The 26,434-nt window shown below is 41.8% G+C and overlaps 2 protein-coding genes across 2 annotated transcripts; both read right to left on the reverse strand.

The window, feature by feature from the left end:
- Window positions 1-4,338: 4,338 nt before the first annotated feature.
- On the reverse strand, window positions 4,339-10,181 carry LOC139382565 (transgelin-like). Its single transcript, XM_071126680.1, has 5 exons — window positions 9,880-10,181; window positions 5,806-6,000; window positions 5,334-5,505; window positions 5,073-5,175; window positions 4,339-4,963 (listed from the first exon to the last, which is right to left on the reverse strand). Exons 2-5 carry the CDS (start codon window positions 5,983-5,985, stop codon window positions 4,825-4,827), a joined length of 594 nt encoding a protein of 197 aa, XP_070982781.1. The 5' UTR covers window positions 5,986-6,000; window positions 9,880-10,181; the 3' UTR covers window positions 4,339-4,824.
- A 7,735-nt stretch (window positions 10,182-17,916) lies between these two features.
- On the reverse strand, window positions 17,917-19,332 carry LOC139383118 (cerebellin 18). The gene is made up of 4 exons (XM_071127439.1): window positions 19,230-19,332; window positions 18,860-19,039; window positions 18,621-18,752; window positions 17,917-18,486 (listed from the first exon to the last, which is right to left on the reverse strand). Exons 1-4 carry the CDS (start codon window positions 19,330-19,332, stop codon window positions 18,182-18,184), a joined length of 720 nt encoding a protein of 239 aa, XP_070983540.1. The 3' UTR covers window positions 17,917-18,181.
- Window positions 19,333-26,434: the final 7,102 nt, after the last annotated feature.

Raw genomic sequence — 26,434 nt, forward strand, 5'->3', positions numbered from 1 at the left:
TTAAAATGTAAATGGTTTTGGGGATGTGTGACGGTGTGTGTGTGTGAATGAGTTTTAAAATGTAAATGGTTTTGGGGATGTGTGACGGTGTGTGTGTGTGAATGAGTTTTAAAATGTAAATGGTTTTGGGGATGTGTGACGGTGTGTGGGTGATGGAGTTTTAAAATGTAAATGGTTTTGGGGATGTGTGACGGTGTGTGGGTGATGGAGTTTTAAAATGTAAATGGTTTTGGGGATGTGTGACGGTGTGTGGGTGATGGAGTTTTAAAATGTAAATGGTTTTGGGGATGTGTGACGGTGTGTGGGTGATGGAGTTTTAAAATGTAAATGGTTTTGGGGATGTGTGACGGTGTGTGAGTGAATGAGTTTTAAAATGTAAATGGTTTTGGGGATGTGTGACGGTGTGTGGGTGATGGAGTTTTAAAATGTAAATGGTTTTGGGGATGTGTGACGGTGTGTGGGTGATGGAGTTTTAAAATGTAAATGGTTTTGGGGATGTGTGACGGTGTGTGGGTGATGGAGTTTTAAAATGTAAATGGTTTTGGGGATGTGTGACGGTGTGTGTGAATGAGTTTTAAAATGTAAATGGTTTTGGGGATGTGTGACGGTGTGTGGGTGATGGAGTTTTAAAATGTAAATGGTTTTGGGGATGTGTGACGGTGTGTGGGTGATGGAGTTTTAAAATGTAAATGGTTTTGGGGATGTGTGACGGTGTGTGGGTGATGGAGTTTTAAAATGTAAATGGTTTTGGGGATGTGTGACGGTGTGTGTGAATGAGTTTTAAAATGTAAATGGTTTTGGGGATGTGTGACGGTGTGTGTGTGTGAATGAGTTTTAAAATGTAAATGGTTTTGGGGATGTGTGACGGTGTGTGGGTGATGGAGTTTTAAAATGTAAATGGTTTTGGGGATGTGTGACGGTGTGTGGGTGATGGAGTTTTAAAATGTAAATGGTTTTGGGGATGTGTGACGGTGTGTGGGTGTGAATGAGTTTTAAAATGTAAATGGTTTTGGGGATGTGTGACGGTGTGTGGGTGTGAATGAGTTTTAAAATGTAAATGGTTTTGGGGATGTGTGACGGTGTGTGGGTGATGGAGTTTTAAAATGTAAATGGTTTTGGGGATGTGTGACGGTGTGTGGGTGATGGAGTTTTAAAATGTAAATGGTTTTGGGGATGTGTGACGGTGTGTGGGTGATGGAGTTTTAAAATGTAAATGGTTTTGGGGATGTGTGACGGTGTGTGGGTGTGAATGAGTTTTAAAATGTAAATGGTTTTGGGGATGTGTGACGGTGTGTGGGTGATGGAGTTTTAAAATGTAAATGGTTTTGGGGATGTGTGACGGTGTGTGGGTGATGGAGTTTTAAAATGTAAATGGTTTTGGGGATGTGTGACGGTGTGTGGGTGATGGAGTTTTAAAATGTAAATGGTTTTGGGGATGTGTGACGGTGTGTGGGTGATGGAGTTTTAAAATGTAAATGGTTTTGGGGATGTGTGACGGTGTGTGGGTGTGAATGAGTTTTAAAATGTAAATGGTTTTGGGGATGTGTGACGGTGTGTGGGTGTGAATGAGTTTTAAAATGTAAATGGTTTTGGGGATGTGTGACGGTGTGTGGGTGATGGAGTTTTAAAATGTAAATGGTTTTGGGGATGTGTGACGGTGTGTGGGTGTGTGAATGAGTTTTAAAATGTAAATGGTTTTGGGGATGTGTGACGGTGTGTGGGTGATGGAGTTTTAAAATGTAAATGGTTTTGGGGATGTGTGACGGTGTGTGGGTGATGGAGTTTTAAAATGTAAATGGTTTTGGGGATGTGTGACGGTGTGTGGGTGATGGAGTTTTAAAATGTAAATGGTTTTGGGGATGTGTGACGGTGTGTGGGTGATGGAGTTTTAAAATGTAAATGGTTTTGGGGATGTGTGACGGTGTGTGGGTGATGGAGTTTTAAAATGTAAATGGTTTTGGGGATGTGTGACGGTGTGTGGGTGATGGAGTTTTAAAATGTAAATGGTTTTGGGGATGTGTGACGGTGTGTGGGTGATGGAGTTTTAAAATGTAAATGGTTTTGGGGATGTGTGACGGTGTGTGGGTGATGGAGTTTTAAAATGTAAATGGTTTTGGGGATGTGTGACGGTGTGTGGGTGATGGAGTTTTAAAATGTAAATGGTTTTGGGGATGTGTGACGGTGTGTGGGTGATGGAGTTTTAAAATGTAAATGGTTTTGGGGATGTGTGACGGTGTGTGGGTGATGGAGTTTTAAAATGTAAATGGTTTTGGGGATGTGTGACGGTGTGTGGGTGATGGAGTGCTCTTCAGATTATGGCTGCTTTTTAAATGATTTATTTTACTAATAGGATTTGTTCAAATGTTTGCATTGTAATTTCAGGAAATGTCTAATACTGTGTACGAAACATGAAACACCTTCCTAATATTGAGTTGCCCTCAGAACAGTCGATTTGTCAGGGCATGGACTCTACAAGGTGTCAAGCATTCCACAGGGATAATGTTCCATGTTGACTCAAATGATTCCCACAATTGTCAATTTGACTGGGTGACCTTTGGATGTTAGACCAAGTTGCTTTTGGTTTTGGTCCAACAGCTTCAAACAGCTGTAAAAAAAATAATAATTATATATATATATATATTGCGACGATTTTAGATGGTACAATGATTACTGACACTATTTCGTGCTTGTTTTCTCGCAAACTGAAATTGAGCGAACAGTGTAGAATTTTTTGCAACTAGGAAATGAATCATTTCCACTAGATAACACAGCCACAAATTCAGAACAGCTTTCCCATTTTGACAACAGATTACGTTCCGGTGGGAGAAATCAGTATGCAAATATCGCAGCCAATCCCAACACTAGCGGCTAAGTGATACTGTGAAACACTTTCATTCCACTATTAGCGCCAGATATATTATGGACATTTTTCTGAAATTACAATGAATAAATTCAAAGAAATCCTGTGTGTAGCAGCTTTAAAGCTACGATATGTAAGTTTTTGGGCGACCGGACCGAACGAACCGAACCGAACGAAAAACGTTTTGTTTTTGCTTCTTTTACTTTGGGTTTTGTACACCAACTTTAAACAGCTGAATATACAACATTTTTGATTCTGTAAAATATATTTCAAAGCGGTTTAGATGGTACGATGGTTCTCTACACAATGACTGCTTGTTTTGTCACAAACTGAAATTACACAAACTATTCTAATTTTAGCAACCAGGAAACGATGGAGCGATTTCTGTGCATCTTTTAAGTTAATGATTTGTAAACAGACCTCCTGTTTGGAATGTTATTTTGTGCAGACTGTATACATTTTTCCAGTACTTGAACTTGATTTGGGATCTGAGTGTGGGGTTGAATGTGTTTTAATTTTGTTTTATCAACTGTAATATGTGTGTGTTGTACATCTATATATCAGAGTTTGATGATTTTTATGAACTGAAACATATTAAAGATTTTATTTTTATTTACTGAACTGGAAGCCTGTGTTTTGCTGTGCAAGTCACCGCTTGACTGAGTAAAATGAATTAAAGATTGTTGATGGAAGTTTCCGGCTGGATCCTTTCCATAATTTCCCTTAATCAAACTATGGGAATTTAGCACGAAAAAAGTTTCAATATCATTCTTGAGTCCCACTATCGCTGGCGTGTTTTGGACGTCTAACCCTTTGTTTAAACTGTGTGTCTGTGTTTTAACGGGGGCAGAGCCAGAGCGGTGTTTGAGACCAGGGCAGATCACAAAAATGGTTATTCTCACAAAAACATGTGTAAAGTCAGAACGGTTTGAGCTACAAGGTATTATGACCATCTGTAAAAAGCTGACATGAGTCGTTAGAAGCTATGCGCTTCTTCTACATAGAAGATCATAGGAAATCCCAGGACTGTGTCTATAATACTGTAATAAGCTCACATGTTTGCTGTCAAACTCAACTCCACACAGTTGTCACTGACTAATTGGATATTCATTTTCCACTGAGCAAACAATTGCTGTACTTACAGGATTCTTATAAAACAAATCAGGTTTTTGCTTAGCGGACCTTATTTGTATATTGACATTTGTCAATAAAACTCATGAATGCCACTGTTTATGTCATAGTTTTTTTTCTACTTGTAGCCCTGGTTGTCCTGAAAATACACGGGTTAAACACTTCAATGTGAGGCTAAATATGAGTGCAGAGCAAGCAGATGAATTACTGCTTTTTCACTGTGGGAGGCCTAGGACAAATGGAGCTAATAAGATATGGGTCTGTTAGCGGTCATAGTTGGCAGGGATTGGTACATACAGTATAGCGCTGTTAACTTGAAAAACTCATCCATAACACTGGAGACGCAATGAACTTCAACCTCATTTCCTTCCTTTTATTTGGCATTTTTCAAACGACCTCTCAAGCAATCTCTCAATCTCTCAGTTTCTACATTTGGATAGAATGTCCTTGTACTAAGAAGGCGTAATTTGGTCACTTCAGTGCCTTCTCTATGATTCAGATATCAGTCTCATGTAAACATGAGAATTGCGTTTGACGATGAGTGATTGACAGCTGTATATGTATGTTGCCCCTTTCACCTTAAGACTCACATTTCACATATGGTGTTTGCAGTGTAGATTTGGGTTGTAATATTGGGCTGGTCATAGTGTTGTGTGATACTAGTGAGACTGTTCCTACTACACTGGGATAAAGTTGATTTGAGGCATTAAGACTTCATCTATGGGGCCTGTCGTAGCTGCAGTGAGAGGGCGAAGGGGGGTTGAGAGGGCAGTGCAGGGTGTGGTGGAGAAGGGAGGGAGGGGAAAGGACAAGGGTCAGTGGTTTGGTTGTTATTATTGGATCTGTCGGGTGGCCCCGTACGACATGCCAGTCTGGCTCGCCCCTTTGTTGGAGCCCATCTGCAGGCCAATCACACCCTTCCCCGCCTTCAACTGGTCGTCTGTGAACTCCCTCCGGTTCTCCTGGGCTTTCCTGCAAGGGTACATGAACAATGAACTCAAACACACACAGGCTCTAAACAGCTCCAGCACTGACTGAATACACCAGCAACACCATCACTTTTCACATTTTCTAAACTCACTTGAAGAACCAGTTGGGGTCGCCGCGGTAATTGCCGTCATCCTTGGTGACAGCCACGCTGCCGAGGGACATCAGTGTCCTCTGGACTGCAGCCAAATCCTTCCCTGTCACCACAAAATCACAGCAGGGTCTTTAAGACCGCACACCGTAGCTACAGTACACCACACCGTTGTATGTTCCCCACACCACATCCGCTGTTATCTGTGGCATATGTAATGCCCTGTGTTGTGACTGTTTGATGAGATGGACATGCTTTGCGAACCTTCCCAGAGGTCCACGGTCTGGAACATGTCGGTCTTGATGACACCGAAGCTCTCGGCAGCAGTTAGGAACTGTGAGATCTGCTCCATCTGTTTGAAGGCCATGCTTGAGCTGGCTATCTTCTTGATGGGCTTGTTGTCCTTATGCAGGCTGTTAATGAGCTCACTCAGGACCTGGGGAATAGGAACGTAAAGACAAGAGTAAGAGTATGTTGGCAGAAAATAACCATCTGTACCGTCATATACTCATGTGGGGTCCCCCAAGGTTCGATACTTGGCACATTGTTGTTTTTAAATGTACAGGTTTATGATCATAATCTGATTTCCAAAGGGTTTGTTTCTCTGTTATTTTTGCTGATGACACAAATCTTTAGACTGAATAAAGGTGGTTCAAATAAATGGCTAATATGAATTCTGAATGCCATTAAGTTGAAATGTATGATTCATTCTGAGGGGCATAGGGTTGGTACTCACACATCCGTCCTTAAGCCAGTCCTGGAAGCCCAGTTTGCCAGATTCGGGCTTCCCAACTCCAGATCCACACTGGGCCACAATCCACTGCACCAAAAGCTCCTCCACCTCAGCGTCGTACTTCTTGTCAATCTTGTCCTGCACCACACGGCTCATGCCATAAGATGGACCTTTGTTGGCCATGCCTACCTGGGGACCCTTTCCCACCGAGAGGGATAGCGGGAGAGACAGAGTGGAGTAGAACAGATGTTAAATAGAGGAAATATTGATATTTATGTGAGTGAAGGGAGTTGCTCTGTGATAGGGTTCCCTAAACTAGTGGATTTTATTTGGCCCCCCAAGGTATATATTGTTTTTATTAGTTTATTGTTGGACATAAAATACTAAAAACACCAGCTAAGTGATTTGAATTTTGAAAATGTTCAAAGCATTCCCACGCAAAATAGATGTACAGTATGTAATTGTAAACAAATGTAAGCGAGGTTTGAAATGGTCCCCTGACCATCCGCTGAAGGAAAAATCATCCTGCGGCTGAATCTAGTTGAGGCTCCCTGTTCTATGATGTCTGAGATCATCTTGATCTGGTATTAGACGTGAAAGTATTCCCTGGTTCAGATGACATTGTCACATTGACTATGTCTAATGTATGAGTTTCCATATCAGTTGTGCCTGAGGTGAGTATGTACACTCATTTCCATGTCACTTGTGCTATGATCTGCTACCATGACTAATACGAAGGGACTCCTTTATCCATTGGCCTTTGGCTGAAACAGATATTACCTTAGTTGCAAGTCAAGCCATTTCCAACAGCTCTGTGGATATGTAGGCAGATTTGCATGCGGACACATGAAGACATTGGACAAATGGCAGATTCACTCACAAACAAATATGCCTGCGAACACTTACACACACACACATATAGATGTCATGCATTTATAAAGGCGTGTAATTGAGCAGCTCCCTCCCAAAGACGATTGTCTCCGAATGCACACCAGTTCAGCCCCTCTGCATTAATTACAGAACTAAATATCAGGAGCCAAATTGCTGTACAATGGGAGCCCTAGAATCAGCAGAATCTCTCTCTCTTTTTGTATCTCTGCCTCTCTCTCTTAAACACACTAGGTGTCACCAACACCATTGCTTGCAAAACTGTTGCTTTTGGGCCAAGCTGCCAAGTGCAAAGCCCATATCAGTGCACTCTTGTCACCTTGTTTGCCATCTTGATATCAGGATACCACGATGTGCCTGGGGGTTAAAGGTCAAATGTTAAATGTTACCACCTGTAATTCACCTTCATCCTGATTGGACGTCATGCGGGGTCCTTCCCTAGATTGCTGTTGGATGGGGTAGCCAATGGCAACAGTAATGTAAGATCTGGACACTTCATCTATGTCTCATAAGGATACAGTTCCCTTATCCACACAAAAGAGTTCCATAAGGGTTCTTCGGCTGTCCCCATAGGAGAACCCTTTTTGGTTCCAGGAAGAACCTTTTTGGGTTCCATGTAGAACTCTCTGTGGAAAGCGTAGAACCCAAAAGGGTTCTACTTGTAACCACAAGGTTTTTAACCTGCAACCAGAAAGGGTTTTTCAAAGGGTTCTCCTATTGTTACAGCCGAAGAACCCCTTTAGATTCCAAATAGCACCTTTTTTTCTAAGTGTGTATTTTCACAGTTGGAGATGATGCCGAAACAGATCTCTCTTTCTCCACCCAACTACTCACACTCCACCACAAGGTCAGCGTGGACCCTTCCATGCCTAGAATTTGAACGATAAGCTCAAAAAACACACGTTATGCGCCTCCACTTCCTCATTCCCATACTGACACATCAGTTTAAGTCAGGCAACACTTAAGAGAAAACGTATCGATCAGCTGCCATTCACCTAGTTGTCTGAGCCAGCAGTCATGCGTTGAACATTGGCATTAAGAGCATGTATCTGTGTCACCGCGTTGTTTTTGATTGGGAGCCATCAACACACAGTCCTGGACTGTGGCACTGGGCCCAGTCACATTACTGCTGCTCCATCATCCAAAGAAGTAGACCAAGGCACAGTCCTTCAGACACTATCTGCCAAAAATCCAGTCACACGATTATGAAGCCTTCGAAATACAGAAACTTGACAGGAGTTTTTTTTTTGAGTTTCAAGCTGCTCAGTTGTTTCATGGAACCTTAACCATGAACTCATAACCACAAAGACAAGACAAGTGCCTAATATTCCCCACATCCTCCTCCTCAGAGTCAGACCACGATAAGCTCCCAACCTCACCGTAACACACTCAGTCAAACCCTCGCACAGTGCATCATTACAGAAACGTTACAAAGGAATGTGAGGAAGGTCAGGCTGCTAGCTATGTCATTACTTCTCCCTCCAGTTGTCCTGACCTATGCTTCATAAACAAGCATCTTGACCATCAGAGATAAGACTGCTGTTCCTCCAATGTGGAAAGGCCCTTTCTTCTGTGTGCCACTGCCAGTACAGGTCACTGCCCTCCACAGAGGGGATATGGATGGTCTGAGATGTCAGTTCACATGGGACGGGATCCTGGTTCCATTATGGTATGTATATGTGCTCAGGAACCTACTGTACTGTTGGGTTTGGCATCAGGCCCTGCCTTACATCTCCAGAACAGTATGTCAGGCTGGCCTGTGGGTTGGCCTCAGTCTGGGTTGTCTCTCTCTCTCTGTGTGTGTGTGTGTGTGTGTGTGTGTGTGTGTGTGTGTGTGTGTGTGTGTGTGTGTGTGTGTGTGTGTGTGTGTGTGTGTGTTAATTACGTAGCTATGTTTCTATTTTGACCTGATTATAGTGAGTTCTACATTTGGTAGGACATGTAGAATATGTGTTTGGAGTATTGTCATTCAGCCTCTGAACTACATGTTGCTTCTCAACTACTGGTACTACAGTATGAAACAGTGTCCCCTTATCCTAATGAAAATATGACATCACCTTCCGTCGCTCCTTTCATGTCTGTTTTACATCTGTGTTTCTGCCTCGCCATGGTAACACAGCTGGCTGTCTCGCCATGAAGCACAGTTTGAAAGCTGTGGTCTGTGAACTGTGGCTAAAGCCATGACGTAATGCCAACGGCGCCTCAGTGCCACTGAAATGGAGCTCAAGATAATCTTATCTCCTACTGCTGCTGGTCAGCTAGCCTCTGGGACTTTACTCCTGCTACTGCTAGGCCTACTGTACTGTAGATAACTCCACAGCTACTGAAGCTGCTGCTGTAGTTTCCCATTGTTATCGCTCTGTCTCTCACAAAAACACTTCTGTTCACTCCCAGCAAACATTAGGCTGAGAAACCGCATTGATTAATCGCATATAATCAATGACAGCTGCTGTGTTTCTGTGTTACTTGTTTGCATCTTTTGTCTGTGTGTGTACGTGTCTATAGTCTTTGGAAAGTGTGTTTGCCGTGAACTTTTGTTGGCTATTGAATTCCTAGCCAAAGCCCATGTACGGCAGTCAGTCATTTGCAAGTGAAAACTTAGCTATGCAATTGTGTCTGTTATACAAGAGGAGCTGCCTATCCCAGATCTCTCCCTAGGGCCAAACTGGTCAAACTGTTTCTCTGTTACCTTTACATCTTTGTGACTGATTCGGATGGTTATTCTACAGTAGAAACACCCCATCTCATATCAGAACTAAATATCCCATCCCCCTCAGAACTACATATCCCATCCCTCTCAAAAGGTATGCTCTAGCACCCGGTACCCCATTGACCAAGACATCAACCCACATAGATTATTAGTTTTACTATGTGTGTCTATTCACACACACAGTCACACACAGTCACACACAGTCACACACAGTCACACACAGGATGGAGTATGAGACACACAGGCATACAGTATGGAGGATTAGAGAAACAATGAAAACATGGTTAGAGAACACAGTGCTCTGACAATGTTACTTTTTTTCTCAAAATCTATGACATAGCTGACAGACAGCCTTCTGCGTCTTCTGGCTCTGTACACTCAGGATAAGGCTTCCATCGTAGGGCTGACAGACAACCGTCTCAGCAAGGTGTTCTTCTGACTGGAACCCAAAAGCAGCGGCAGTAAAGAGATATACTCACTGTGTTAAAGTATGTAGCGAAGAGTCTTTCCTCTGTACAAGCGCTGGGTCAGGAGGTGTGTGTGTGTCCGTGTGTGTGTGACTGACTGTTTGTATACTTCTAGCTCCAGCAAAGTCCTCCCTCGGAAAAGGACCAGACAAGCTGAAATGACTTCACTTCTCTTAAGCCTCGTATACACCTTGTGCTAACATGTGAGTTTCATGATCTCATCAATATGACCCAACCACTATCTGATCAAGCTTTGTTGCGTCTACACATTGTTTTAAAATGTGTCTCCTATCCGTCCACTGTGTCCTCATTGTGACCAAATTAACTGGTGCCTCCCTGTATGCAAATTATTTGATAGATATTCTTTCAAAATTATTTGCATGTATTTACGGAAGCCATATTTACAGAAGCCATAAGTCACTGGTGCTACCTGTCAATGATTTTAAAGGACATTATAAGGATTATTTAAATGGTTTGACCATCCAGATCTGTTAACACGTGATTTATATCCATACACAATGCGTGTCTGACTACCTCCAGAGGTGGTCAGGAAGATCTGATCACTATCAGATCACAATGTGCCTTTTATTCTACACGTATCTAAAAATCGGGCACAATCAGAATGTGGACAAGATCAGAACTCATTGCGCATGTTAGCACCATTTATAAACAGGACTTTAGCTAAGAAGGAGAGAGGAAGAGAGAGAGTAAAAAGGAAACCACCGCCTTAAAAGGGCATGGGCTTTCTGTCTACTCTCCTTCCATCCCTCCCTCCTTTCGTCTATAACTTTCCCTCTCTCCTCCCCTCTTTCTTGTTTTTTCTCTTTTTTGTTGTCCGTTAAAAAAGTGCATCCTTATTTGGGAAGGCCTGTTCAGTGCGAGAGGAGCTCTGCCAGGAGGCTCTGGATTGGTCAGCAGGAATACTCCAAATACTTCACCACACCACTCCATCAGCAGAGTGTAGAGGGAGAGGGAGAGAGAGAGAGAGAGAGAGAGAGAGAGAGAGAGAGAGAGAGAGAGAGAGAGAGAGGGAGAGGGAGAGAGAGAGAGGGAGAGGGAGAGGGAGAGGGAGAGAGAGAGAGAGAGAGAGGGAGAGAGGCTCTGCCTGGGAAGAGAGAAAAAGAGAAGGATGGAGAGATTGAGAAAAAGAAAGGCTTGAGCTAGAGGAGGAGGTGATGAATAGAGGTGGAGTCGTTAAGGGCCCATCAGGATATCAGGCCCGTGGATAGTGGCACAGACTGTTACAACAGACTTTGTCCATTTGGCCCTAATACATCATGTTAGCACCACATCTGTTCTTTCCCCCCTTCATATTTCAGAAAGTCTGTTATTGACTTCAGAAATTTGCTGAGGGAGCGAGAGAGAGGAGAGAGGGGGAATGTGTGACCACAGAGATGGGAGGGCCATGCGAGAGGAGGAGCGGGAGGAGTAGTAAAGGGAGGAGGAGGAGGCGAGGGAATCTGAGGTTGAGAGAGATAAATGAGTGAAGACAAGAGCCATCTCACCATCAGAGCACAGCAGACCTTTTATGTCCAGGATGCTCCTCAACTGGCCTGCTGGGTTGTGTTTGGGCAAACGTGCGTGTGTATGTATGGTGAGAGAGAAATGGGGGTAGGGAAGAGAGGATGTGTGGATGTCGTAGTTAGTAACACATTCCCTTCTTATTACCATCACTCCTTCTCTTGCCAGACCCCCAGTAGTGTAAACTCACTTTGCCTCACACCCTCACATCCTACATTAAGTCAGTTGTTGGGGTTTCTGTCTCACTGTGTCTCCTCCCATCTCACCAAGGTATCACTAGCCCGTTTAAACCTGGTGCTAACATGCGCCCTTTGTTCTGATTTTGTCCACATTCTGAATGTGCCCACATTTTTTGAGTGGTGTAGAAGATTAAGCGACACATTGTGATCTGATTGTGATCGGATCTTCCTGACTACTTCGGGAGGTAGTCAGACACCCATTGTGTCTGGAATCTGGAAATCAATCAACCATAAACGTACCTGGATGGCCAAACCATTTAAATTATTGACTTATGGCATCAGTAATTCCCTTAAAAATAAATAAGTCCATATTATTTTGAAAGAATATCTATCAAATGATTTGAATACACGGAAGCATCAGCTAATCTGGTTGCAATATGGACACAGTAGACGGATAAGAGACACATTTTAAAATGCAATGTGTAGATGTGACAAACCTTGCTAAGATAGTGATTGAATCATATTTATCAGATTGAGAAACTCACATGTTAGCGCAAGGTGTAAACAAGGCTTTTGTCTCAATGTGCCACCAAGGTGTCACTGATGTCATTGGGCTGCCCTGACCCTCTCAGGCATGCTGATGTCACAGACAGGGGATTCCATGTTGAGGACATGTGGAAGTAGGGCTTAATTGGTCGTAGCACTTCCTTATACAGTTATTACCATAGAATAATCAGGTCTTTTGTTGCATCTACTCAAACTGAAATTATAATTGAATCCTTGGTCATTATTAAACATTTAGGAATAGGCTTTAGACTTTTCCCTCGTTGCTTTTTTCCCGCTACAAGTGGTTTTTCATATGAAACGATACCGTGCACCTGAATTTCTAGGGAACACATACCTGGCATGTGTAGGCTATATCTTTTAAAATCAGTGGAATAGTTCAAGAAAGACCAGCAGTCTCAGTAACTAGACTTAGTAAAACGCAAAGGCCTTCAGATATGTAAGTAAGCTTTGGACAAATTCACATTTTGTATCTATATATAAAGCGCTTTTACATTAGCAGATGTCACAAAGTGCTTATACAGAAACCCAGCCTAAAACCCCAAACAGCAAGCAATACAGATGTAGAAGCACGGTGGCTAAGAAAAACTCCCTAGAAAGGTAGGAACCTAAGAAGAAGCCTAGAGAGGAACCAGGCACGTCACGAGTAAATGTCAGTTGGCTTTTCATAGCCAAGCATTCAGAGATCTAGACAGCAGTTGCATTAGAGGGAGATGGAGAGGGAGAGAGAGAGAGAGAGAGAGAGAGAGAGAGAAAGAGAATAGCATAGCCTTGCTATTGAGAAAGGTTGCCATAGGCAGACTCCTGCCAAAGGTATGGCGAAATTAGAGACAAATATTTCCCTCAGATTACACAGACCCACAAAGGATTTGAAAACAAATCAAAATGTTATAAATAAATTTTAAATGCTACAGTGTGCAATCACAGCAGCAATACTTTTTCCCATGCCAATAAAGCCCCTTGAATTGAATTGAATTGAGAGAGAGAGAGAGAGAGAGAGAGAGAGAGAGAGAGAGAGAGAGAGAGAGAGAGAGACGGAGACGGAGAGCGAGAGAGAGAGAGAGAGAGAGAGAGAGAGATGGGAGAATTGGAGGGAGCATGCTTAAGATCACGCAGGACACCAGATAAGACAGGAGAATTTCCCCAGATAGGACAGACTGACCCTAGCCCACCGGCACATAGACTATTGCAACATAGATACTGGAGACTGAGACGGGGTCAGAGGGCACTGTGGCCACATCCTACGATACCCCTGGACAGGGCCAACCAGGCAGGATATAACCCCACCCCCTTGGTCAAATCACAGCCCCCACACCACTAGAGGGATATCAACAGACCACCAACTTACTACCCGTTTACAAGGATGAGTATAGCCCATGAAGATCTCCACCACACGAACCAGAGGGGGCGCAAAACCCGACAGGAAGAAAAAAGCCTGGCACGACATGACGCGCCCCTCCTACAAGTAAGCTTTGCAAGAATAGCCCATAGGGCAGTAGCCTACTGTTTGCTGTGTGAGGCAGTTTTAATGTACAAGTACAACTCCTGGACAGGATGTTAGTCTGTATCAGGGCCTTACCCCCAATACATCTCCTTAATGTTGAATGCCAAGCAGGTCCCATTTTTATAGTCTTTGATATAACTCGAACAGGGATCGAACCCCAAATCTTCCAGGGTGGTAAGTAACCACACGGCCACTGATAGTTACATATAAATTCCTGGTTATTGCATTGTGAAAAGTCCTATAAAACCTCAAAATGTGGTATTGACCTCTGATCCTTCACAAAAAAAGCGCCGCAACGGACTATATTTGAGCACGAATGCTGTTGTACAAGCTTGCTTCTTCGTCCCAGTGCGCCCGCCTCACAATTTCCCGCGCAAATACAGGGAAACTCGACATGCTGCTACGTATTTGATCTATTACCATTCAATAATCATCAATACATTTATTGAAACAAGACAAATCTGTAACCATATCCATATTATCATGCCAAAGCAGCATCTTCTCATTCACTTTAAATCGCAGTCCGCTGGAATAATTGCCATGTCTGTTTAAACCCCCCACACTCTCTTGAGACATTAAAATGATGTGTGTATGTGCGTGTGCCTGTGCGTGTGTGTGGGTGCGAGCATGTGTGTGGAAGTTTGGCATTTGTGTATGCGTGCGTTTGTGCATACGTGTGTGTATGGTCATACGTTAGAGGGAGTTTACAAGAGTTGAGGAGTTTGCTTACATCCAGGAACTCACTGGTTTATAATACATTCCGCTAAGCAGTGAGAGACAACAGGGTTAAACAATGACATCAGAGGACATGTACAGTATGTCATCCAATATCCCCCATAATCTCTCTTGCTCAACATCTCTCTTTGCTCTTTTTGCATTTCATATTGTATTTGGGGTTTCATGTGCCCTCTAGTGGTCAGAACGAGTCAACAGTTAAACAGTACACCGTGAGTGTATTATGTTTCTGTAAAATTACAGTGGGGCCTACTCAATCAAAGCTGGTTTCTGTCTGACATCCTTTGAACCATTGCATTTCTGTTCAAAATGTTGTATCAAGTCCGCCCAAATGTGCCTAATTGGTTTAATAATACATTTTCAAGTCCATAACTGTGCACTCTCCTCAAACAATGGTATTATTTCACTGTAATAGCTACTGTAAATTGGACAGTGCAGTTAGATTAACAGGAATTTAAGCTTTCTACCCATATCAGATATGTCTATGTCATGGGAAATGTTCTTGTTACTTACAACCTCATGCTAATCACGGACACACCGATCCTGTTAAAGAGTTACCATCTCCCTAATTAAACGCTAAATGTCTTTTCCTATCACATCCATAGAACAGTCCAGGTATTAATCATAACCTTGTGTCATGTCATCATTCTGAACAGTCTTAACCTCCTGCATCTGCAAAAACCCCAGCACTACACAAATTGGTTTAATTATTTATTTACTTTTCGTTGATTGGAACTACTCTCACAGTAATCATATATGTTGCACACGAACCGCCACCCGTTTGGAGTAAGAAATCATCAATGTATTTACATGTGAATGCCTTTGTTCGCCTTGTAGTCCCGAACAGAACTACAGAGTTGATTTACCTTCCATTCGCTCTTAAAACTGCCTCTTTGAAAATAGGCTAGCCAGCCGTGTCGATTGTTCCTGTTGGGTGATGAGAGTAGAGTACTACAGTGATTTGAGAAGAGTAGTAGAATGGTCCCACTTAAATGAGCTTTTCTAGATACTTTACTTAGGACAGCTAATCAGCTGTACCAGAGATTGTCCGGGAGGTGAGCTTCTCGCCTCTACCTCGTGTTGATTTTCAGAGTTCGAACTACTTTGGATGTGAGCTGCAGCTACACGCCTCTCTGGTCTAAATGTTAATTTCTTTACCAATCCTCTTCTGCACTCTGGTCGAAAGGGACGGTTCCGTGAGGCTGACACGCTGTCTGACCTCACTCGGGCATGGCTACTTACTGCGCAACATTTATAGGAGACAAATGATCTCTTATAGCTCCTAAACTCATATTCATATCTTAACAAAAATATGTGCATCATATTGCATTTAAAACATAGAGGATGGAGACTTCGTACATGTAGTGTTTATACTTTTCAAGTTACAGTATTTCCTTTGTAACATTTTTAATGACATCACAAAATAACAACCAAAATAACAACCCATATGACATTATTATTCTTTATTCTTTATTCTTTCGCCTCTGACCATTCCCCACGTTTCTATGTTCGAAATATTGTTCCAGTATTCACTTTAGAACGTGTTTGTAGACAAAGGATCATTCCTTTTTTTTACCCCTTTTTCTCCCCAATTTCGTGGTATCCAATTGTCTCATCGCTACAACTCCCGTACGGGCTCGGGAGAGACGAAGGTTGAAAGTCATGCGTCTTCCGATACACAACCCAACCAAGCCGCATCCAACCCGCAAGCCCGGAAGCCAGCCGCACAAATGTGTCGGAGGAAACACCGTGCACTTGGCAACCTTGGTTAGCGCGCACTCCGCCCGGCCCACCACAGGAGTCGCTGGTGCGCGATGAGACAAGAACATCCCTACTGGCCAAGCAATCCCTAACCCGGACGACGCTAGGCCAATTGTGCATCGCCCCACCCGGTTGCGGCCGGTTATGACAGAGCCTGGGCACGAACCCAGAGTCTCTGATGGCACAGCTGGCGCTGCAGTACAGCGCCCTTAACCACTGCGCCACCCGGGAGGCCCGACAAAGGATAATTCCTGTGTGAATTTGGAGAGGGATGTTCTCTCTACTTGATTTACAGGGTGCAAACTTAAGTTATTGGCTACAATCATTATCCTACCGTTTTGATCAAAACTTGCAGCAAAGTCACCTTGGCTGCGTTTCAAACTCAAAGTAGACAGCCCTCGGCCCTAAACCCTCAGCCATTGAATGACGTTTTCACATCCGAGTGTACCTTAAATGTCCCTTGCCCAAGTGAGGGAGAGTGATGATCGGAGAGGAAACATCCTTGGAGGAGTTCCTGAAGTTGAGCTAAAGCTATTAATGTACCTAGTAAGCTAACGTATCTAGCTAGCACTCCTGTCAGGTAGGTAGCTACAGTTACCCATAGCTGGCTAGCTAGTTTTATAGTTTGGTAATTTATTCCAATACATTTCAGAATTGCAAAAAATATGTTTATGAATCTAGCAAAGTTTTATAGGCTCCTCACTATGAGACTAGGCCAATTTGCCAGCGCTAAAATCTCTCTCTCTCTATATATATATATCTTTAGCAAGCTAGCTTCATACTTTTTTCTGACATGCTGAAAAGGAAGCCTTGTTGAATACATTTGACACTTCACAGCCACCAGAGTTTGACGTGACAATTTGCATTGAGTTGTGGGTCATATCAACCTCACAAGTGACCAAAGAGGGGGTCACGTTTGTGAATTGGACCTCCACTTTAGATGGCAATCAAACTGCATCCGGTTTCGACTGAGATTCCCCCGAGGGAAGGTGGATAGTGCAAGGGCTGAGGGGGTAAAAATAACGTGTTTCGACTGCAGCCCTTGCCTGAGGAAGCCTGCTCTGATCTGACTTTCGCGCGCCACAATCATTTTGCTGTCCAATCAAAGCGTTATGCGTCTATGTCGTCAAAATAAATGTGGTGGCGTAGGTTTTGACCAAAATTCCCATACAGCTGAACGCTTACGGTCTCATCTAAATTTGATCTCGCTTTTCTAAATTAAATTAACGGACTGGTGGCCTTTATGAAACAGGTTTACCATTCAAACATTTAAAAAAAAAAATTGACTTGCGTTTACAAATTAGAATTTTGAAGACAAAGACCAAAAGTACAATGGGCATTGATTGCAGTGTGATAAATCAACAGCAAATTCAGGATAGGCTTATTTCATTTCCAAACGGTGATCCGTATGTAGACGTACAATTCCCAATTTTTCTGCAATTATTCTATTAAATCGCATTACTTTTCCAGTCTGAAATGCACATTTAAACATGCCATGATATTACAGACATTGCCTGACATGTGGGAACCCTGTTTAAATTAAAAATAATAATGCTATCTACAACAACATACAAGCCATTGTTAATACGACGTAGGTTAGCTAGCCTAAGAGTCATTATCATCCACTTGTATGCCTATTTGGTCGTACGTACCATTATTATTCATTAACTCTGCATTCATTTAGAGATACATTCATTTAGAGGCTATGAGACCACACTTGTGGAGGACCATTAAAAAAAACTATAAACAGCACAAGATGACACATGTCCTGCTTCATGTAACGAATCAGCTTTTATTTTGTTCAAAGCAATACTATTTCACAGGCAGACTGTCTAAATTTAACTGTACATGGAATATCATTGGTTACAATTGTGCACAAACACACACACACACACACACAATACACACACGTGGAACGTTATGTGTGTGTGAGTGCCATATCAGTATGTCTTTGTGCATGCATGTATGTGCTTGTGTGCATTCATGCATGTACGTGTGTTTTCACATTTGTTTGTGCATGTGTGTGTTCATGTGTGTGTAACTCTGTCCTCTACTCCTGTGTGAAGGGGTAGACCAGGTATCCGCTGAACCTGTTGTACTCCTTGGTGTTGCCACACAGACTCCTGCCGGAGAGCAGCTCCACGTACATCTGGTCGCCCTGGCGCAGAGACACCAGCACCGAATGGGTGGCGCTGTCCTCCGTGTCCTCCCGGTTGTCCTCCCACACAGAGGCCACCACCTCGTTGTTCTTTATCAGCTGCACCTTGTGGTAAAGACGCTCGCCATCCACGCCCACGTTGGAGTAGGCCGTGAAGGAGAAGGAGTAGAGGCCGGCGCGGGGGGCGGTGAAGGTACCTGGATAGAGGACATACACAGGGAGATGGAGTGTGAATGGGTGAGTGTGTGTATGTGTGTTTTATTTTATGTTATGTTATTTATCCAGTAAGTATGTGGGGAAATGATGCGACATCGCAGTGTGGCGGCCTTACCCAGAGCGTCATTGTATCCGTTACCCTGGTTGAGAGAGATGGCGTAGTAGCGGATTGGCACGTTGCTAGTGAAGGGGCCGAAGCAGTCGCTTCGAGATCTCATTGCCGCGGTGAACGCAATCTTATTGTTGCCTGAGTCACAGAACGAGGGAAGGAGAACAGAAGAAGTTAGAAGCCTGGGACTTGAACATTAGGGATTTGACTTAATCAAACTAGGAAACAGATGTATTTTCCAGTACCTGTGACTTCCTTGATGTCGTTGTCCAATCGGGTGAGCTGCTCCCACATGTCCACCATGCGCATGAAGGTGTGGTCCTCCAGCATACTCATCTCATTGGCCACACAGCAGCAGCCCCGCTGGCTGTTGAAAGCACACTCACAGTCCCACTTCCCACAGGGCAGGACCCCAGTCCAGCCCACTGGGGACAGTGGGGAGGATAGGGGAGGACGGTGGGAGGGGGGGTAGAGGGAGGCAGAGAGTAGGGGTCAAAAGTTGTCAAAGCAGGACCAATAGTTTGACATGACATTTGATTGTTAAGATATGTTTGGGGTGGATAACATACAAAAAGAAAAGAGAAAAAACTGAGGCTTCATGAGGTTTTCTGTTACCCGCTGCATCTCGCATCAGCTCTAAAGTCCCCACGGCCTTCACACTGGCACAGAGGCACAGCAACCCCCACAGGCACAGAGCGGACACTGCAACAAACTTCATTATCTGTAATACATAGATAGTTACTGTTGGTCCCACAGCATGCCTTCAAATTACAATGAAAAGAGACTTTTGAAAATGTTTATTAACATTGCATGGCTATGCTCTCTGCTGAGAACCAGCTGTATGAAACATAATGTATTTGTCGTTCACGCACTGGTCATGATGACTAACAGTCACAGTCTACTAAACCCATTCGGGACTCTGAAGTTTTAGTTTGTTTGTTTGAGCATGCCTCGTCAAGATGGTGCTCTAAAGTTACATCAACCTCCTTCATTTCCTTACTGGTTTAGTCAACTGCAAAATAGTTGATATTCATAGGTCATTCCACCATCTTTGATGAAAACACGTAAACAATAGTTGACCTCAGTACCCAGATTTTATTTTCTGCGTATGAAGCATTTTGCTAAAGCACCCTACACCCATTCTAAAACTTTTTTTCACCTAGTTCTCTTCCCATCGGATTGGTTTTTACATTTCAAATCAAATATGATCAACAGTGTCTTCTTGCTTATCCAAAGCTGTCACTTATCCAAATGGACAATATAGAACTTCAGTGTCATTAGCGTATTGCTTTACGTATATTCCATAATCATTGCATAGCTCCTAACTCACCAGACCTGAGAGCCTCCAGACAGTCTGAGGGTAAAGGGAGGAAAGGCAGTACTTACTGTATCGCTATAAGAAGCCCACGTCTTGTTACCTTGTTCTTACAGTAGGTGAGCAGACTTGGGAATCCTCCTAAGACTATGTAGGAGCTTAATGCAGGCGGGGTGGTGCTGCCGTGCTATTGGTTCCCTGTCTGAGGTCCCACCCTTCCGCAGATGGATGAGAAAAGCTCCACGGCCATTCCATGTACACAAACCCCAACCCCAAAAATGCAGGCTGAAGTAGGGTTCCTAACGGAGGGCACCTAGAACACATTCAATAGTCTCCCATTGTGACAAGTTAAAGACAATGCCATGTCAGTGTTTCTTCCTTGGGTGTGAATGAGAGGTCCTGTAAGAAGCCAGCTCATCTTTGCCGTTGTGTGAAAATGGTAGGTTTTTAAAAGGACACCGGTGTCTGGTTTCCCTAAAACTCCCAGTGGACACAGTGTTTCGTGCTACTATTGAATAGATTGTTATCGAGGATTTTGAATGGCGTTTCCCAAATATACGTGGGTTTATTGCTGTCTCATTGAGAGGCATTATCAGTGGATCAGGAGACCCAGATATAGTGTCACCTGGTTCTCACACCTGGGTGTGGGCGGAGGTGGTGGAGAGAGTTTCTGTTCTCCACTTATTGTTGACCATCATATACAGTATTGATTGTTGTTTTGTCAGCTTTGCTGACTGTCACATGTCCCCTGTTGAGCGACCCGGTTCTTCAGATGCTATCCATTTCCTTTGAGGCGAATCAGAGAATGGAGGTCAAAGTATTGTGATGGTTTATGTCATTAGATAACATCATCCAACTGTGACCCTAGACAGAGAATTAACAGGGAGGTCATAGAGTCTATTTTACAGTAGTGCTGCTGCTGATGATGATTACCATTTACTTTTTTTTAATGCACATACATATAGTATAGGTTTATATAAATGTTGCATTGTATGTCTGTATGCAGAATTGGGTAGGTTACTTTCTAAATGTAATCCGTTACAGTTACTAGATACCTGTCCAAAATTGTAATCAGTAACGTAACTTTTGGATTACCCAAACTCAGTAAAGTAATCTGATTACGTTACGTTACTTTTAAATTACTTTCCCCTTAAGAGGCGTTAGAAGAAGATAAGAATATGTGTTACCAATTGAACCACATCTATTGCAGGATAAATCAATGTTAAAGTTTACATAGCTGGCCATATATGGATGTTACATTTGACTTTATGGGTTGGTTATGTAGGTTTCTTCTAACCCATCAGTTTCTACTACATATAATAATACGATTCAATTACATCTTTACATTAAAAACCAAAGTCTATCAGAATTTCAGTCATTCCAATGAATGTTATACCCCTTGATCTTCAAGAATAGGACTTAGAAATATCGAAGTATAGATTAGGCTAATTGTTTTATCTGAGCATAACCCCAAATCTGAAGACTTATTAGCCAGCCCTAATTTTTATTTAACCATGCAAGTCAGTTAAGAACAAATTCTTATTTACAATGACTGCCTAGGAACAGTGGGGTAACTGCTTCGTTCAGGGGCAGAACGACAGATTTTTTACCTTGGCAGCTCGGAGATTCAATCTAGCAAATTTGTGGAGTGGTTGAAAAACGAGTTTAATGACTCCAATCTAAGTGTATGTAAACTTCTAACTTCAACTGTGTGTGTGTATATATATATATATACACACACACACATATACATACATACAGTTTAAGTTAGAAGTTTACAAACACTTAGGTTGGAGTCATTAAAACTCGTTTTTCAACCACTCCACAAATTTCTTGTAAACAAACTATAGTTTTGGCAAGTCGATTAGGACATCTGCTGTGTGCATGCCACAAGTAATTTTTCCAACAATTGTTTACAGACAGATTATTTCACTTATAACTCACTGTATCACAATGCCAGTGGGTCAGAAGTTTACATACACTACGTTGACTGTGCCTTTAAACAGCTTGGAAAATTCCAGAAAATGACGTCATACCTTTAGAAGCTTCTGATAGGCTAATTGACATCATTTGAGTCAATCGGAGGTGTACCTGTGGATGTATTTCAAGACCTACCTTCAAACTCAGTGCCTCTTTGCTTGACATCATGGGAAAATCAAAAGAAATCAGCCAAGACCTCAGAAAAAAATTGTAGACCTCCGCAAGTCTGGTTCATCCTTGGGAGCAATTTCCAAATGACTGATGGTACCACATTCATCTGTACAAACAATAGTACGCAAGTATGAACACCATGGGACCACGCAGCCGTCATACCGCTCAGGAAGGAGACGCGTTCTGCCTCCTAGAGATGAACGTACTTTGGTGTGAAAAGCGCAAATCAATCCCAGAACAACAGCAAAGGACCTTGTGAAGATGCTGGAGGAAACAGGTACAAAAGTATCTATATCCACAGTAAAACGAGTCCAATATCGACATAACCTGAAAGGCCGCTCAGCAAGGAAGAAGCCACTGCTCCAAAACTGCCTTAAAAAAGCCAGACTATGGTTTGCAACTGCACATGGGGACAAATATCGTACTTTTTGAGGAAATGTCCTCTGGTCTGATGAAACAAAAATAGAACTGTTTGGCCACAATGACCATCGTTATGAAGCATGTGGAAGGCTTCCCAAAACGTTTGACCCAAGTTAAACAATTTAAAGGCAATGCTACCAAATACTAATTGACTGTATGTAAACTTCTGACCCACTGGGAATGTGATGAAAGAAATAAAAGCTGAAATAAATCATTCTCTCTAATATTATTCTGACATTTCACATTCTTAAAATAAAGTGGTGATCCTAACTGACCTAAGACAGGACATTTTACTACAATTAAATGTCAGGAATTATGACAAGCTGAGTGTAAATGTGTTTGGCTAAGGTGTATGTAAACTTCTGACTTCAACTGTGTGTATATATATATATAAGTCCAAAAATGGATGTAGCAACTACAGAATGTCCCTTTAAGTCTATCAAAAGTGTGCAAGTTTGAGCATGTGTCCATTAGGCCTATGGATTTTTTTTATCAGCATGAATTAGATTGAGCAATAAAAGCCCCAGTTTTATTCCATCGGCTTGGATCCGCACTATGCAGCTGTTGCAAGCGCATTTTTCACAGGCTGTCCATTGGTTTCAAAAACAATGATTGATAGGCAGCTTAAACTTCTTGAACTCAACCATTATTGTGTTCAAATACACAGATTTGTGAACAGCCATCCACAACAACCACAATCTGTGAGGCGCAAATAGCTAAATAAAAGAGCAGCATGGTGATTCACATCAACGCGCTATGTTGATATCAATAATAAGTGATATCCTGAAGGACAACATCTGCGTTACTGCGTTTACAATATAAAAATAAAGCATTCCTTTCTGTAAGATCTCCCAAACCCCGAGCATTCAGACTAACGATATTGAGCGAGTTGAAAACGAACTCCTGCATTTAAAAAAAGAAAGAACACAATCTAGATAACAGAAGTAATAATGTGAACAATAATACAAACACTGAACCTTGAGAGGATTACTCCGACGGAAAACTACGCTCAGCTGAGGTAGTGGTGGTTAACGGTATAACAAATCTATTTTTTTTTCCTTTTTTTTGTTGGCAAGTGTTCATAAATTGTAGTTCGCACTGTACATTAACTCGTGGCAGTACATTAAATGTACTATTGGCATTACTCACAGTTCCAGTATGGTTCATGTCAACAATTACCCAGTAATCATTCTTCCTTCGTTAAACGCGTGTGGGCCCTTGAACCCAGCCTTCTTTCCCTCTTGTCGTGCCTTCTGTATAAGCAGCCACAGTTTCTCCCTGGCAGTCTGATCCTGCGGTATCAGAGCCTCTTTGATGCGGAGCTTCTTCTCGTCCAGAAACTTGTTCCCCTTGGCCATTTTCCACAAGTATTTCCATTTTTTAAGCGCAAGATGACATTGCGAGGGGGTACATCAGATCTTTGTCGATGTACCACGTCGATCTCTTTTGAAGAGACAAAGACCAGGTCGCCCATGCCCTTAATGCTATCACTTCATTCTCTATTGCCTCAGGATTAAAACGGAATGTTTCTAAATGTGAAATATTTAGTTCATATGACTCTGATGATAAAGAAATATAAAATATTCCTGGAAAGGACTGTGTTAAATATTTAGGAATACATCTGTCATAAAAAAAACACGTAGTCAGACAACACATTAATTTCTCTCCTAAAATGAAGAAAACCCAAAATATATTTAATACTTGGCTACAAAGAGATCTTTCTATACTTGGGAGAGTACTTCTGTCCAAGGCAGAGGGACTGTCTCGCTTTGTGTACCCCTCATTAACTTTATTTGTAAATCCCTCTACCTGTAAAGAGATCAACAAGACCTTTCTTGACTTCATCTGGAAAAATAAATCAGTCCTCTCAAATAAAAGAGCTGAAGGCGGTCTGGAAGTGTTGGATTTTGTTGACATAAATAACACTTTCAAGATCAACTTGTTGGAAATATGTTTGATCAATACTGATGCAATATGGCATTTCATTCCAAATCATTTGTTTAATAAGTTGGGAGGTCTTACATTTTTACTGAAATGTAATTATATTCCTGAAAGATTACCTGCTAAATTGGCTAGGTTTCACCAACAAGTTTTAATGTCCTGGAAAATGTTTTCTGCACATTTTTCCCCCACATAAAGCTATTCTGTGGAATAATTCAGACATAACTGTAAGGAATAAGTCATTGTTCTATCCCAGCTGGCATGAGAGGAATATTGACTTTGTTCTTGATGTTTTTGACAACAGGGGTAATATTCTTACATATAAACAATTTACAACATTGAATGAGTTTCCAATACCTTTCAGAGAGTTTATTTCTGTGATCAAAGCCCAGTGGTCTAACTACACTAATGAAAACTCATCTTAGCTTTGGTAATGATCACAAAGTTTATCCAAAACTCAGATTGGAAGGCGTGGGCTTACTTGAGAAATCTTGTTATAATAAATATATAATACAAATTCTTCATTCACAGAACCAATTTACGCCTAGAGGAACATGTTTATTTTTTTTTTACCTTTATTTAACTAGGCAAGTCAGTTAAGAACAAATTCTTATTTTCATCGACGGCCTAGGAACAGTGGGTTAACTGCCTGTTCAGGGGCAGAACGACAGATCTTTAACATGTCAGCTCGGGGATTCGATCTTGCAACCTTACTAGTCCAACGCTCTAACCTGCCGTCCCTATTCCGGACATTGTCTCTAAAAAAACTTTGGTTAAGGCCTTACAAAAAGTGTAAACCAAACTAATTTAAGGAAGTGCACTTTAAAATTCTACGTAAGATATATATCCATGTAAATTCTATATTGTCCAAATTTGTAGCTATTGATGATGTCTGCGTTTTCTGTGAAAAAGAAGATAATCTGATTCACTTGTTCTTTGAATGTAAATTTGTGTCAGAATTTGGGGAAAATACTTATTTAGCTTTTTGAACACTCCCATGTTTTTTACATGACGGATATAATATGTGAATACAATTGCATTAGAATTGTTTATTTTTAAAATTATTTTATTGATATTTTTGTATGTTTTAGTATTTTTTTGTTAATACTTTTTGTCTTGTATTGTTAGACATGTTTGATGTAACACTGTAAGTTGTTGATTTTTGTATTATGAATAAAAATGTGTTTCAAATTAATAAAAAATAAAAAAAGAATGTGTGATATCCGTATCGCCGTAGACTACTCCACTGCTCTTATCCTTACCTCCAAACTTTATTCAAATTGGTTAATCTTTGGATGCCTGCTCTTTTCTCTCGATCCATCAAATGTATTTGGTGTGTCATCATAGTGGTCTCTGATGTGTGGTCAGACTCGCTCAGGTAGAACAAACTTAAACTTGCGCCTTTTTTCAATGCTGATTTGAATGTCATTGAGTTTTTTTTCTCGCAAACATTCTTTCCGAATTTAAAAGTAATCCTCGAAGTAATCATCTCGTTTTTCAAAAGTATCTGTAATCTGATGACAACATTTTAGCTGGTAATGTAACAGGTTACAGGTTTTTTTGTAATCCCTTACATACTCCCCAACCCTGTCTGTACGTTGAATGTGTATGCTATATGATATATACATAATAGTTGGAGTCTCGAGAACTGGTTGTGCTACATACTGTATGTAGCTAGTTCATAGCATTTAAGTAATGTGCTGCTGAATGTGACATAAGGAAAGCTGTGAAGATATTCACATGTCAGAGGCACACCAATATTGTTGAGCCAAATACACATTGTGTTGTACTTGTTCACCTCTATAGTTCAGATTCATGCAAATTATATTCTAGTCCATAACAGACTCCTCATTGGATTTTCAGTCACATTATCTCTGATTCACTGAGGTCATTGAGGTTAAATCTGTCAAGTGTGGAGTTTGATGGCAATAGAGATAGATACAGCATTTGTATTTATTATGGATCCTCTCTTTCTAGGGTCCAGCAAAATTAA

Source organism: Oncorhynchus clarkii, chromosome 24 (assembly GCF_045791955.1).
Source record: "Oncorhynchus clarkii lewisi isolate Uvic-CL-2024 chromosome 24, UVic_Ocla_1.0, whole genome shotgun sequence".
Taxonomy (NCBI): Eukaryota; Metazoa; Chordata; class Actinopteri; order Salmoniformes; family Salmonidae; genus Oncorhynchus; species Oncorhynchus clarkii.